Source organism: Theropithecus gelada, chromosome 5, assembly GCF_003255815.1.
Source record: "Theropithecus gelada isolate Dixy chromosome 5, Tgel_1.0, whole genome shotgun sequence".
NCBI lineage: Eukaryota > Metazoa > Chordata > Mammalia > Primates > Cercopithecidae > Theropithecus > Theropithecus gelada.
In genome coordinates, this window is record NC_037672.1 from 144,855,480 (window position 1) to 144,869,463 (window position 13,984).

Sequence of the window (13,984 nt, forward strand, 5' to 3'; positions counted from 1 at the left end):
ATCTGTGCTGCCTAAACATTCAGTCATATTTTGGCGAGCACACAGTCTTGTTCCTCTGATTAAATCTGCTTACATGGGATACTTCAGAAAGACTTTACTCTCGTAGGTTAAAGAGCTTTTTGTAAACAGCATAAAACAGTTTTCACATGGGAAGTTAAGAAAAAGGTCTTTAAAAGTTGACCACATCAGAATTTTTAGATATGGGGGTCAACATTTTGATCTTTCCCCGTCTCCTGTTTCCCATCTGGTAATGTTGTAACCCTTGCATGAAACTCTTTCAGTTCCCTGTGCTCTTGCCTTCTCCAGTTTCCAGAAGCCCAGTTACGTGTTTAACTGTGTTTAAACGTATTCTAAGTGGCTAGGTGGTTTTTGTAAATTGGATTTTGAAAAGCCCCAAGGTATTGTCTACTGTTTTGCTTATATTTGGATATGCTCTCCTTGAGCCCTGTTTGGTTTGGACGTATCCCTCCATTTTATAGGTTCTGCTGCATTTTCTTACATGCTTGCTAGGTTCTAGCCTTTGTTCAAAAAGCCCATTTGCCATCGCAGTGAGAGGTGAAGCCGGCTGGGCTTCTGGGTTGGGTGGGGACTTGGAGAACTTTTCTGTCTAGCTAAAGTATTGTAAATGCACCAATCTGTGCTCTGTGTCTAGCCAAAGGTTTGTAAATGCACCAATCAGCGCTCTGTAAAAACACACCAATCAGCGCTCTATGTCTAGCTAAAGGTTTGTAAATGCACCAATCAGCACTCTGTAAAGTGGACCAATCAGCAGGACATGGGCAGGGCCAAATAAGGGAATAAAAGCTGGCCTTCCGAGCCAGCAGCTGCATCCCGCTGGGGTCCCTTTCCATGCTGTGGAACCTCTGTTCTTTCGCTCTTCACAATAAATCCTGCTGCTGCTCACTCTTTGGGTGTGCACTACCTTTATGAGCTGTAAGACTCACTGTGAAGTTCTGCAACTTGACTCCTAAAGCCAGTGAGACCACGAACCCACTGGGAGGAACGAACAACTCTGGACATGCCACCTTTAAGAGCTGTAACACTCACTGCGAAGGTCTGTGGCTTGACTCCTGAAATCAGCAAGACCACAAACCCACCAGAAGGAAGAAACTCCGGACACATCTGAACATCTGAAGGAACAAACTCCAGACACACCATCTTTAAGAACTGTAACACTCACCGTGAGGGTCCATGGCTTCATTTTTGAAGTCAGCGAGACCAAGAACCCACTGGAAGGAACCAATTCTGGACACAACAGGACACAGGTTGTTCCCTGATTCATCACATCAAGTGACTATTCAGAGTTTTTCCAAGGCCTAGCTCAGTTCTTATTTTCTTTTGAAGCTCCTTCACCCTTCTTGAGCTTGGCACTTATTGCCAGATATCCCACAGTACTTTGTGGGATAGCTACAGGAACCAGTACAGATCCTGAACAACATAGGGGCCAAGTACGTTGAGCAAAAACTCTGAGAAATACCAGAACATGGTAAGAGTTACGTGAGATAAATTGCTTTTTTGGACATTTGACCAAGTAACGAAAACGTGGGTTTGGGCAAGCAGCAGCACACAGATGTCAAGTGGATGCAACTAACTGTATCAGGAATAGAATCTGTTCAGCTGCTATCTTGGAAAGAGCCAATTACAATTTTATCCAATAGAAGAACAATTTTGAACAGAAAACGTAATAGATGTTCATTTCAAAAAGTACGACTTATCACCTAAGCCTACTACCAGACTATGACTAATAATTTTTTTTTTTTTTTTTTAAAGACTTTCATTCTGTTGCCCAGGCTGGGCTAGAGCCTTGAGCTCCTGGGTCAGATGATCTTCTGAGCAGCTAGGACTACAAGTGTATGCCACCATGCGTGGCTAATTTTAAAATTATTTTTGTAGGGACAGGGTCTCTGTGTTGCCCAGGCTGGTCTTGAACTCCTGGGCTCAAGTGATCCTCCTGCCTTGGCCTTCCAAAGTTCTGGGATTACAGGCTTGAGCCACTGTGCCTAGCCTTAATGAATACATTTAAAATACAGACTTCCAAAGATTCTGTAAGTTACTATAAAACATGAATAAAAAACCTGTCTGGATAATTTCTCATATTACATTATATTTAATAGAGGAGAAACAATATTGATTTAGTTTAATTACATTTCTTTCATTCAGTATAAAACACACTAGTGCCTATGATACAGCATAGTGTTAGAGGCCCTGACATACAACTAGGAATTACAACACTGGCTGGCCTTCAAGAAGTTAGCAACTTTTTGTGAGACTGTCAAATAAGCAATAAAAATACATTGTGAAAAGTGCTGTAATAGGGGAAAGCATAGGTGCCCTGGGATCTACTCTACCATCTCATCTTTGGAGCACCAGGAAGTCTTTCAGGAGGACTTAATTCTTCCTGGTTTGAATCCTCTTTCAGTGCCTTAATTAGCCATGTGATTTGGGGCAAGTGACTTAAAGCTTTTAAGTCTCAGTTTCCTGGTCTGTAAAATGAGACTTATGACACTTGTCTCAGGAGGTTATTGTGAGAGTTAAGTGAATTTGGTAATGTACTTGAAGTGTCTAGTTTGGGACCTGGTATCCATAGAGTAATTTTATTATCCCATTCATGGCTTTCTCCCCATCACCTTGCCAAACAGGAATTGCTCAGCTTTTTGTCCATTCTCCGCATTCTGGGTTTAGGGGTGACAAGCCATAACATGTGGCTTATGACCCTTATGGACAGATAGTGCTAAGGCACTCGATTAGTGACTCTGGAGCCACCGCTTAGGAACGAGGTGCCACTTTGCCAGCGTTGGTGCTGCTGCAGTCCTGTGCTGGCCATTCACTTGTGTTCTGACAGGTGTCTCCCAGGCACCCTTCTGGGTCTGACTCAAGTGCTCCATTCTGTGAGGATGGAGCTGAATTCTCATCTCTTTAGAGAGGCTAGAGGAGCTTAAAGGAAAGGGGTGGGTTGGGGTAGGACAGGGCAAATGAAGTGTCAAGTAGGAACGAGTGACACTTGGCGTGGGAGTTAAGGGAGGGTGTGCTTTCTCCCCGCTGGAGTGGGGAGTCCTCACTTAACATTATCAGTAGGTTCTTGGAAACTGAATTGAAGCAAAGCAGCACATAAGGAAGCCAGTTTTACCATGGGCCAATTGACATAAAAGTTAAGTTTTTATGTCATATTTCTGGTCTCAGAAACATCACCAAACTTTTTTTTTTGTTTTTGAATGGAGCGGAGTTTCACCCATGTCTCCCAGGCTGGAGTGCAGTGGCATGATCTCGGCTCACTACAATCTCTGCCTCCCAGGTTCAAGTGATTCTTATCCCTCAGCCTCCCAAGTAGCTGGGATTACAGACATGCGCCACCACACCCGGCTAATTTTGTATTTTTAGTGGAGACGGGGGCGTTTCACCATGTTGGTCAGACTGGTCTCAAACTCCTGACGTCAACATCACCAAACTTCCAAAGACCACTGTTGTGGGAAGTCAGGGACCCCGAGTGAAGGGACCAGCTGAAGCCATGGCAGAAGAACATAAATTGTGAAGATTTCATGGACATTTATTAGTTCCCCAAATTAATACTTTTATAATTTCTTACACCTGTCTTTACTGTAGTCTCTGAACATAAAATTTGAAGATTTCATGTACATTTATCACTTCCCCAATCAATACTCTTGTGATTTCCTATGCCTGTCTTTAATCTCTTAATCCCATCATCTTTGTAAGCTGAGGATGTATGTTGCCTCTGGACCCTGTGATGATTGTGTTAACTGCACGAATTGTTTAAACAGTATGAAATCTGGGCACCTTGAAAAAAGAACAGGGTAACAGCGATGTTCAGGAAACAAGGGAGATAACCATTAGGTCTGGCTGTCTGAGAGCTGGGTGGAACAGAGCCATATTTCTCTTCTTTCAAAAGCAAATAGAAATATGGCTGAATTGTTTTTCTCAGCAAGGAACATCCCTGAGAAAGAGAATGCATTCCTAGGGGGAGGTCTCTAAAATGGCTGCTCTGGGGATGTCTGTCTTTTACGGTTGTAGATAAGGGATGAAATAAGGCCTGGTCTCCCATAGTGCTCCCAGGCCTATTAGGACAAGGAAATTCCCTCCTAATAAATTTTGGTCAGGCCGGTTGTCTGCTCTCAAACCCTGTCTCCTGATGTTATCAATGACAGTGCATGCCCGAAACTTCATTAGCAATTTTAATTTTGCCCTGGTCCTGTGATCTTGTCCTGTCCCCATTTGCCTTGTGATATTTTATTGCCTTGTGAAGCAATAAAATGATCTCTGTGACCCACACCCTATTCGTACACTCCCATCGCTTTGAAAATCACTAATAAAAACTTGCTGGTTTTGTGGCTTGGTGGGGGCATCATGGAACCTGCCAACATGTGATGTCTCCCCCAGACACCTAGCTTTAAAATTTCTCTTTTGTACTCTTTCCCTTTATTTCTTAGACCAGCCGATACTTAGGGAAAATAGAAAAGGACTCACATTGAATTATCGGGGGTGGTTCCCGCGATAACCACAACACTTTTAATATTAAATATTGAAATAAATGTGAACTATACATATATTTAAGAAAGATTAATAAAAACAAGGTAATCATTTACTCACTTATTTCTGTTCAGGGTCACAGGTGTCTGGAGCCCATCCCAGCAGCTCAGAGTGCAGGGTGGACACCAGCCTTGGACAGGGCATGATCCCACACTCACTTACACAGTACTATTTAGACATGCCGGTGAATTGACCTAAGAGATGTGGGAGGAAATAGTAGGTACCCAGAGAGTACCCACGCAGGCTTGGGAGAATGCACAGACTCCACATGGACAGTGGCCCTGGCCACGAATTGGTTTTTATTTTTTCCCTTATTAATGTAATAATGAAACGATGCTATTCAAGGACCTGCCATATTTAAGTTTATCTCTAGACGAGTCCAACAGTAAACATTATTTGATTTTATAGTTTGAAAATAAGCCTTTTCCATCTCCTCATCCTAAACAATTGGAAAATGTAGAAAATTCGAAAAAAGTCATCTAGTAACAAAAAAAATTCTTTCCTCTTCTAAAGCAAAATAATTTAGTACCCTACAGAAAAATGGGCAATTCACAATTACGTTTAAACTTTTATGAATTCTTTGTGTTCTTTATCCACCTTTCAGTGGAAACATTAATGTGTTTTTTGCAAAAAAAAAAAAAAAAAAAACTGCTTCATGAAGGATATATTTTGTGTTACGAATGTTTCCCTATGTTCCTACATATTGGTTGTAATCCTCCCCCTTTTGCTGTGTGCCCTTTGCTTGATTATTGTGACTTTTTTTTTTTTTATTTACAAGTTCTTATAGCTTCTTCCATTTCTTTTTTGCTTAGATCCTTCTCTGTTCTGAGATTCGTTGAAAATATTCTCTATGGCTTCATTGTTTACTTGTGACTCTTTCAATCCATCTGGAATTAATTTCGATATGAGATGAGGTTCTCTGTCTGCTTCACAGTAGTTAAACAGTCATGCCAGCACCAATAGTTGAATCGTCTCTTCCTTTTTTCAACCCAGTGATTTGTAATGACAAATTTCTATAGTTTTTACCTCAAGATCTGGTTATTTGAATTGTGGTTCTTAGGTTCTTCTCTTCTATCCATTTATACAATGTATATCTTTTTTGATCCATAATGCTGTTTTAAGTAGTAGCTCTACTTTTAAAAAAAGTTTTGCATGTGCAATTTTATGACAGATTAGAAAGTTGGCCGGGCGCGGTGGCTCAAGCCTGTAATCCCAGCACTTTGGGAGGCCGAGACAGGCGGATCACGAGGTCAGGAGATCGAGACCATCCTGGCTGACACGGTGAAACCCCGTCTCTACTAAAAAAAATACAAAAAACTAGCCGGGCGAGGTGGCGGGCGCCTGTAGTCCCAGCTACTTGGGAGGCTGAGGCAGGAGAATGGCGTGAACCCGGGAGGCGGAGCTTGCAGTGAGCTGAGATCCGGCCACTGCACTCCAGCCTGGGCGACAGAGCGAGACTCCGTCTGAAAAAAAAAAAAAAAAAAAAAAAGAAAGCTGACTTCTACCATATTCAACTTATAAATTTTGTTTGGCTTCCTCATGTTGTTACAATTAAAAAAAAATGTGTCGCCACCATAAAGATCATTGGAGTTTTCAGCAGTTCCAGAGAAATCAGAAGACACGGCCAATGTACTGGGTCTGTGTTCTCACAAGGCAAAAATGTTCTGGTGCTGAGTAATGGCTGCCTTCTTCTCTGGAGTAGACGAGGACTATCTGGTTTTCATTGCCTACCACTCCTGATTGCATTTCTCTCCCAGCCTGTTTCACTCATTAGATTACTGCCTGGCCCAGACTCATTTCAGTTTTTGTAATGTCTAATTTATAAGAAAAGTTTTCATATTGTATTTAACTTGATCCTTGTTGAAACTTTTTGGATTATGCTATTACATTTATATATATATTTTTTCTATAATGCAGTATTGGGGGGAAAAAAACTCCATTCTTTATTGACTGCTACTTGAATAGTTTCCTTTGAAATTTGTATTATTTCAGCACAAGAAATCATATGAGCACAAAGAAACAATAATACTCTATAATGACATTAAGAACAAATGCAGGAAGAAATGATTACCTGCATTTTAAGATTCAAAAGCAAACACAGCAGCATTTGTATAATACCATACCATATATGGACAAAGATATTTCTGTTCTAAGCTTGGTGGGTGTGATGTTGTTGTTGTTTCTTGGCTAAATTCTTTCTTCATAAAGGCTTGATGTCTTCTTTTTCTTTCATTCCCAACTTTACTGGCATGTTGATTTTCATAGCTTTCTATTGCTCGGTGTGCTGGGTGTTTTGACTGCTGATTACCATGTCACCCCTTCCTTGGCCCCTTTCTATGATTCAGATTAAATCAAATGAGGTGGTAAAAATGTTTTCCATGTCCCTGGTAAGTACTAGTCTGCAGTGATAGTGCTTCTTAGCATGTGACCTTGCTTTGCAGCAGTCTTGTGGGCAAATGCAGGGCCCTGACTTCCATTGGTCTTTTGTTTAAATCTGAGAAACAGATGCTCAGAGAATGTTTGTTACAAAGTCACAGAGTAATGAGTGGCTAGGACTGCAGCTTGGTCTTCTGACACCAAATTCAGTGTGTACTTCACAACATCAGCTTTTTTAAATAGTGGACATTTTTAGGTAATGGGCATCTGTTTGTTTCAGTTTATTTTCTGTTAGTTGTTAAAATAGTGGAAGAGCATAATGAAAAGCAGAAAAGAGAATAATCAATACCTTGGACTTAAAAAATTGTAAATAAAAAAAACCTACAGCATAAAGAAAAATAAAGTCTTCTGGTCCTGTGTATCAACAAAAGTGACTATTAAGTAAAAGAGGTTAAAATAAAACTTCCTGCTTTTTTTTTGGTTCCATTTCTACACATGGGTGAACCATAGATAGGATCACAGAATTTTAGGTTGGGATCTAAGAATGAGACAGACAGTTAAGGAAAAGTCCCTGATCTTTTTTTTTTTCTTTGGTAAGAAAACTTAGGTTCTGTGTTGTCAGATTTTTTTTTTTTTTTTTTTTTTTTTTTAAGTTGTTCAGCTAGTTGGTAATTAACCTTGGAGTAGAAAAGGGAAGAAACCTCAGTTTCTGAGTCTCTCCTCCTCCATCAGTGTGGGGGAATTAATTGAGGGTTTTTAGATGACCTGACAGGGGACATAATGTCCTGGGTTTCCAGAAGAACAGTGCGTGGTCCCATGTGGTAAAAAAAAAAAACACCAAAAGATAAATAAAAGAAGTAGAGAATGAACATGCTTTGTTTAATCTCTTTGCCTAACAGAAAAGAAATCACACAAGAAAAGGCTAGAACTTTTGCTTTGGAAAATACAAATTGGAAAATTAGGGAAGAGAATGTTCCTTTTTTAGGAGGTGTGGAGAGTTAGGGAGAATTTGAAATTAATGGAAACATTTTGACAGCATGAGGACATGGTGTGCTCTCCTTGATACTCAAGAATGTTTATTAAAAATCTATCAAGTTGGCTGGCAGCTTTAGGGGAGACAGCCCGTCTTCTCTGCATTTATAAATGTGTGTACTTGTTTTCTCAAAAAGCTTCTATAGCAAATGGAATGCAAGTATGTCCTAATTCTAGACAGTACCTAAGAAATGTTTGTGATGTTAACCAAAGGGTGAGTACTAGTATGTCAATATTATTTTAGGCCCTGTTGACCTATTTGTATATATTTTAAATAGTGTTACAGAGATCACTGGAAAGGTTTGGGAAAGTAGATGACATTTCTGGTCAGAGAATCTTACTGCTATACAGGTTGATCATCCTGACTCTGAACTCCGATATGCTCCAAAATTTGAAATGACATTACAAGTGGAAAATTGCACACCTGGCCTCTTGGTCTCTGATGGTTCAGTGTACATAAGCTTTGTTTCATGTACAAAATTATTAAAAATATTGTATAAAATTACCTTCAGGCTATGTGTGATGGGTGGATACAAAACAGAAATGAATTTCATGTTTAGACTTAGGCCCCATCCCCAAGATACCTCTCTTGATATACACAGATATTCCAAAATTCAAAAATATCCAAAAATCCATACCACTTCTGATTCTAAGCATTTCAGAGAAGGGATACTTAACCTGTATTCATACTGGACCATTACAGAAGATCTTTCCCGAGATGTTTTTTTTTTCCAACCCTGATTATGTATTATGATTTTTTGAAAATCTGGAGTAAAACATATTGATTGATTGATTGATTGAGACAGAGTCTCACCCTGTTGCCCAGGCTGGAGTGCAGTGGTGTGATCTCTACTCACTGCAACCTCCGCCTCTGCGGTTCAAGTGATTCTCGTGGTTCAAGTGATTCTCGCGCCTCAGCCTCCTGAGTAGCTGGGATTACAGGTGTGCGCCACCACACCCTGCTAATTTTTGTATTTTTAGTAGAGACGGGATTTCACCACGATAGCTGGCTGGTCTTGAACTCCTGACCTCAGGTGATCCACCCACCTTGGTTGGCCTCTCAAAGTGCTGAGATTATAGGTGTGAGCCACCAGTCTGTTATTCCATTTTAAACGAATTCCACGTCTGTGCCAAAATCTGGAGCAAGTTTGCTTTTTTAAGCTTTATGTTATTTTTCTTATGTATTCTGTTTCATTTGGTTGGTGAGGGGCGAGTAACATGGAATTAATTCTTACTACTGCTAAGTATGAAGAACTGAAAAATAACATAGGCTTGGAAAAAAGTCCATTAAAGGAAGAAATAAAAGTGTCTCTTCTGTCCTAATGCTGTCTTGATGATTAAGCAGTAGGCTTGGTACTGATATGTTTTTTTAAGATAGCTTTGTCACATTCAGAGTGGTGCTTTGTTCTATTTTCAGATATTTTTCATAATTTGAGCTTCCCAGTGGATTAACTATGTGTGTCCTTTCGTTTCTGTTTAACCATGGTTTTTTTTTTTTTTTTTGTAGGAAGAAAAAAAGAAGTTTGACAAAGAGACAGAAAAGAACTACAGTCTAATTGATAAACATTTGAATTTATCAGCAAAAAAGAAAGACTCACATTTACAAGAGGTATAATTTTTTATTTTTCTGTTAAGTTTTCAAAATTTAATAAGCAATACATGTCTTTTAAAAATGTGCTTTACTGTTGATAACTTTTCATCTGGCATTATATAGAGATAACAAAAAGTGAACAGATAGTGTCATAAATTAAGAAAAAAGTCCTTGTGAAACAAGACAAAATAATACGTCTTATAGCGATTACTGAGGTATGGATTTATAGTAGTAAAATTTTTGTTTCTGAGTATTATTTTATAGGAACATAACTTTAAACCAGCATTAGTGAAGAACAGATATATTATTTGCAGGAATAGATCAATTAATTGGCTTTCAGGAGTTTTTGAAGAAATGAATTGAATTTAATAAGCTCATATGCCATTATGCATTTATGTGAAGGCAGCATTAATCTTATTTAATGCTGAGGATTCAGGAAATTCAGCTTCGTTGGAAAGGGAGCATCTGTTTTACTTGTATTAATAGACTCATTTATTTCAGAGGCAGCCATATATAAGCAGGAAGGAATTTATATTTTATTTTTCATTTTCTCGTTGTTTATTTCTAAATCCCCTGCCATTTGTTTCTCTCACTCACACACTTGGATGGAAACTCAGTTGTTTACAATTCAAAACATAATGCTTTTATTAAAAATAATGCTGTTTGCCATTGTTAGTATTTTGTCTGATCCCACAAAATTGTATTTTTTTCCCTTGTTTTTTAACACATAAGGAATCTGGGCATTATGTACTACTGTCATAAACACTTGCTGAAGTATTATCAGAATGACACAGTATTAAGTCTTGTGTAAACCTGGATTATATTTAAATGTCAGCTATGTAGTTACACACTCTGTGTGTGTATGGTTGGTTCGACATCCACATGTGACTTTTTCTTTTGTCTCTCTAATGCCTTTGACTGACATTTGGATGGCACTTGACAGTTCATAAAAGAAAAAGGAGCTTTTACACCACTTCATCCTTACTGCTTTTACTTTGGGTAGGGCCCTGTTCTCTACTTGTTGCATATTATTGTGTGCTCCCTCATCTCCTGCCCTCTGTCAATTTTGAGATGACAGCTGTAGCTTTTACAGACCCCCTTTATGCTAGCAGTTCTCTACCTCTGCTCTCACCTCCATTTTCAGGTATCCTAAAAAAGATTTTCATTCCCCAAGTAAATTTCCAAATCCACTTCACTTTCTCATTAGGTATCTCATTTTAAACTTTTCATAGGCAACATCTTTGGAGTCACCTTGGCCCTTTCTCTTACGCCTCCCATCTAGTCCATCAGTATGTCATCTTTAGTTCCAGAATATAATCTGAGTGTATCCACTTCTCATGACTCGCTCTTCTCCAGACCCTCCTAATGGCTTCTCCAGAGGCCCCAGGGCCCACAGGATGCTGTGTGTTCTGCACCCAACCCAGCTGGGGTCAGCATAGTATATACTGAGGGCCGTGGCATTTGTTTTCCTTCTGCTTGGTATGTTTTCAACACGCATCCATGTGTCTCAAACCTTCAAATACTCTTCCAAATACCCTCCACTCAGAGGTCAGTTTATTAGAAGTTTTTCCTGACCTTCTTATTTAGAATGTCCCCTTTACTCTGCTTTATATTTTTTTCATATTCCTTTTTTTTTTTGAGTTGGAGTTTCACTCTTGTCGTCCAGGCTGGAGTGCAATGGTGAGATCTTGGCTCACTGCAACCTCCGCCTCCTAGGTTCAAGCGATTCTCCTGCCACTATCTCCTGAGTAGCTGGGATTACAGGCACCCACCACGGCGCCCGGCTAATTTTTTGTATTTTTAGTAGAGACAGGGTTTCATTATGTTGGCCAGGCTGGTCTAGAACTCCTGACCTCAGGCGATCCACCTGCCTTGGCCTCCCCAAGTGCTGGAATTATAGGCATGAGCCACAGGGTTCAGCCTATTTTTTTTTCACGGTCTTATAACCGTTTTGACATACTGTTCATTTATTACGTGGCTTCTTCCACTAGAATGTAAGCTCCCTGAAGGCAACAACATTGTCTTATTCAGTGTTCTATCTTCAGTGCCTAGAACAGTACCTTTTAGGGAGTAGGTACTTAATGTATAGTTATTGAATGAACAAGTGTGGAGATGCTTGTACAGTGAGCTGGGGCTCCAGTAATTTATCAGTCCCAAAGATAATTCACCTCCAGAAACATGAAGAGATCCTAAAGATGAATAATTTGCTTCATTTAAATTACATACACTTTTTTATCTTGCTCTGTTTGCTCTTTACAAACTTATGTGCTCACACTGAAACAGCCTTCTATTTTAAGTGTAAAGCCCTTAATAGGGGGTATGATTTTTGAAGGGGAAAATGTTAGGTTTGGATATTCATTACTTTTGGCAGTGGTTAATGTAATGCTAATTTTCAGTGAATTGAGATGCCCAGGAGATTGTAAAAGTTGCAGAGAATGATACTGAACAAAGGCTTAGAAACGTACATAATTCATTCTCTCCTCTTGTTTCAATTGAAAATAACAGGAGATGGCCGGGTGTGGTGGCTCATGCCTGTAATCCCAGCACTTTGGGAAGCCGAGGCAGATGGATCACAAGGTCAGGAGATGGAGACCATCCTGGCTAACACGGTGAAACCTTGTCTCTACTGAAAATACAAAAAAATAGCCGGGTGTGGTGGCGGGCGCCTGGAGTCCCTGCTGCTCGGGAGGCTGATGCAGGAGAATAGTGTGAACCCAGGAGGCGGAGCTTGCAGTGAGCTGAGATCGCGACACTGCACTCCAGCCTGGGCGACAGAGTGAGACTCCATCTCAAAAAATGAATAGAATAGAATAGAATAGAATAGAATAGAATAGAATAGAATAGAATAGAATAATCAGGAGAGAATTGTGGCATGCACCATGCTGGCTATTTTGGCAGTTCTCTGAGGCCTTGCTACTATACCTTTATGTTTATTGGGCATAATAGCTTCTACGTCCATCCACACCCCTACATTCTACTTAACAGTTGTACAGTAACAGGTATTGGATATTTGAGAAAATTCCATTTCTATTTTTGAAGTCTATTTTTTCTTCCTAAGTAGCCAAATGATAATATTTCAGTGTAATAATAATCTACTTGAGAAGCAGATTCCCTGAATAACTTTGTGTGAGACTTGTCTACTTTCTTACATATATTTACAGCTGGAAAGACTAGAAATTAGTTGATAATCAAAGCGAAATTGTGTATTTGTAAAAAACTAGTAATTTGCTTGGAGTTGTAAAATGTATAGTGATTGCCTTTTAGATTCATTTTTAAAGGTCAGGCTGAAGGAAATCATTTTATGACCCTAGTTACAACTTGGACGTCCATGGCATTCTTGTAAGAGAGGGCTCTTGTCATGGGATCTTTAGGGTGCAGAAACCTTTGTGGCTGGTGATGCGTTTGCCTGAGTTTTGCTCTGGCACGCTGGGCTTGTTCTGCCAGCTCTTCTCGGCAGGCTGCACTGGGCTTGTGCTACTGGCCTGGATCTCATGCCTGCCAAAGGCGAGTCAGGCATGGAGTGGCAAGGGGTTCGTGAGTGAGTTCAGGGTCTGGCCACTGTGTGCAGCCAGGCATGCCGACCGTGGTGGGGCAGGCAGCTCCAGGCACAGGCACCGGCTCCGTGCAAGGCTGTGGCTAGACCGGGCATACTGCAGGTCGCTTCCATTGTGGGCACGGTGGCGCCTGGAAACTTACACCAGGAACCACAGAGCCCCAAAGAGGGTGTCACAGCCCTGGCTCAGGGAGCCCCTAGGTCTGGGCTCCCTGAAGGACCACAGTTCTTCTCTCCTTCTCATCGCCCACAATGTGGCGAGCAGGGGAGGGGGAGGTTCACCCCTGTTTGTGTTACAGCTCCTTCAGTCTGGCCATTCCTTGGGTCCCAAGTTCTTGTCCCACATCCAAGAGGAATGAGGTATGCAGACAGTTGCAGGGGTGAGCAAGGTAGAGGGGAACTTCATTGAGCAACAGGACAGTTCTCAGGAGACCTGAAGTGAGTAGCCCTTTTCCGCAGGCAGGTCATCATAATGAGTGTCCAGCTCTCAGTGGAGGGGAGACCTCTAGTGTGTAGCTCCTTTCTACAAGCAGGTCATCCTGACTAGTGGAGGAGACCCCCGGCGGTTGCTTCTTCCAACAGTTGGTAGTCCCCATGTCTTTCTGAGTCTGTTTGAGTGCAGGGTTTTTCTGGGCTCAGAAGGGAGGAAGTGTGCTCACTAGTCCATGTGCAGCCATGGGTGGGCCTGGAAAAAGCACCGTAAGTTTTCATTCCCGTCTACAGACTCCACCCAGAACTGGCAGCCCAGCGGCTCCCAGGCTTCAGACCATCCTGGCTTAAAGGTGGGGTTTCACCAGGGGCCTCTCCCTTCCCACCTAGGAACCTGTCTGTCTCCTGCAGCTGTCAACATGTCATCTACGGCACCCAAAGTATTTGCGCCAAGAGATGCC

General features: G+C 40.9%; 1 protein-coding gene across 1 annotated transcript in view; it reads left to right on the plus strand.

Annotated features, from left to right (window-relative positions):
• ARHGAP10 (Rho GTPase activating protein 10) overlaps positions 1 to 13,984 on the plus strand; it is a 294,968-nt gene that overhangs the window by 115,884 nt on the left and 165,100 nt on the right. Inside the window, exon 5 of the mRNA XM_025384845.1 lies at positions 9,458 to 9,559. Coding sequence (XP_025240630.1) covers positions 9,458 to 9,559 — 102 coding nt within the window. The remainder of the gene's footprint in view (positions 1 to 9,457; positions 9,560 to 13,984) is intronic.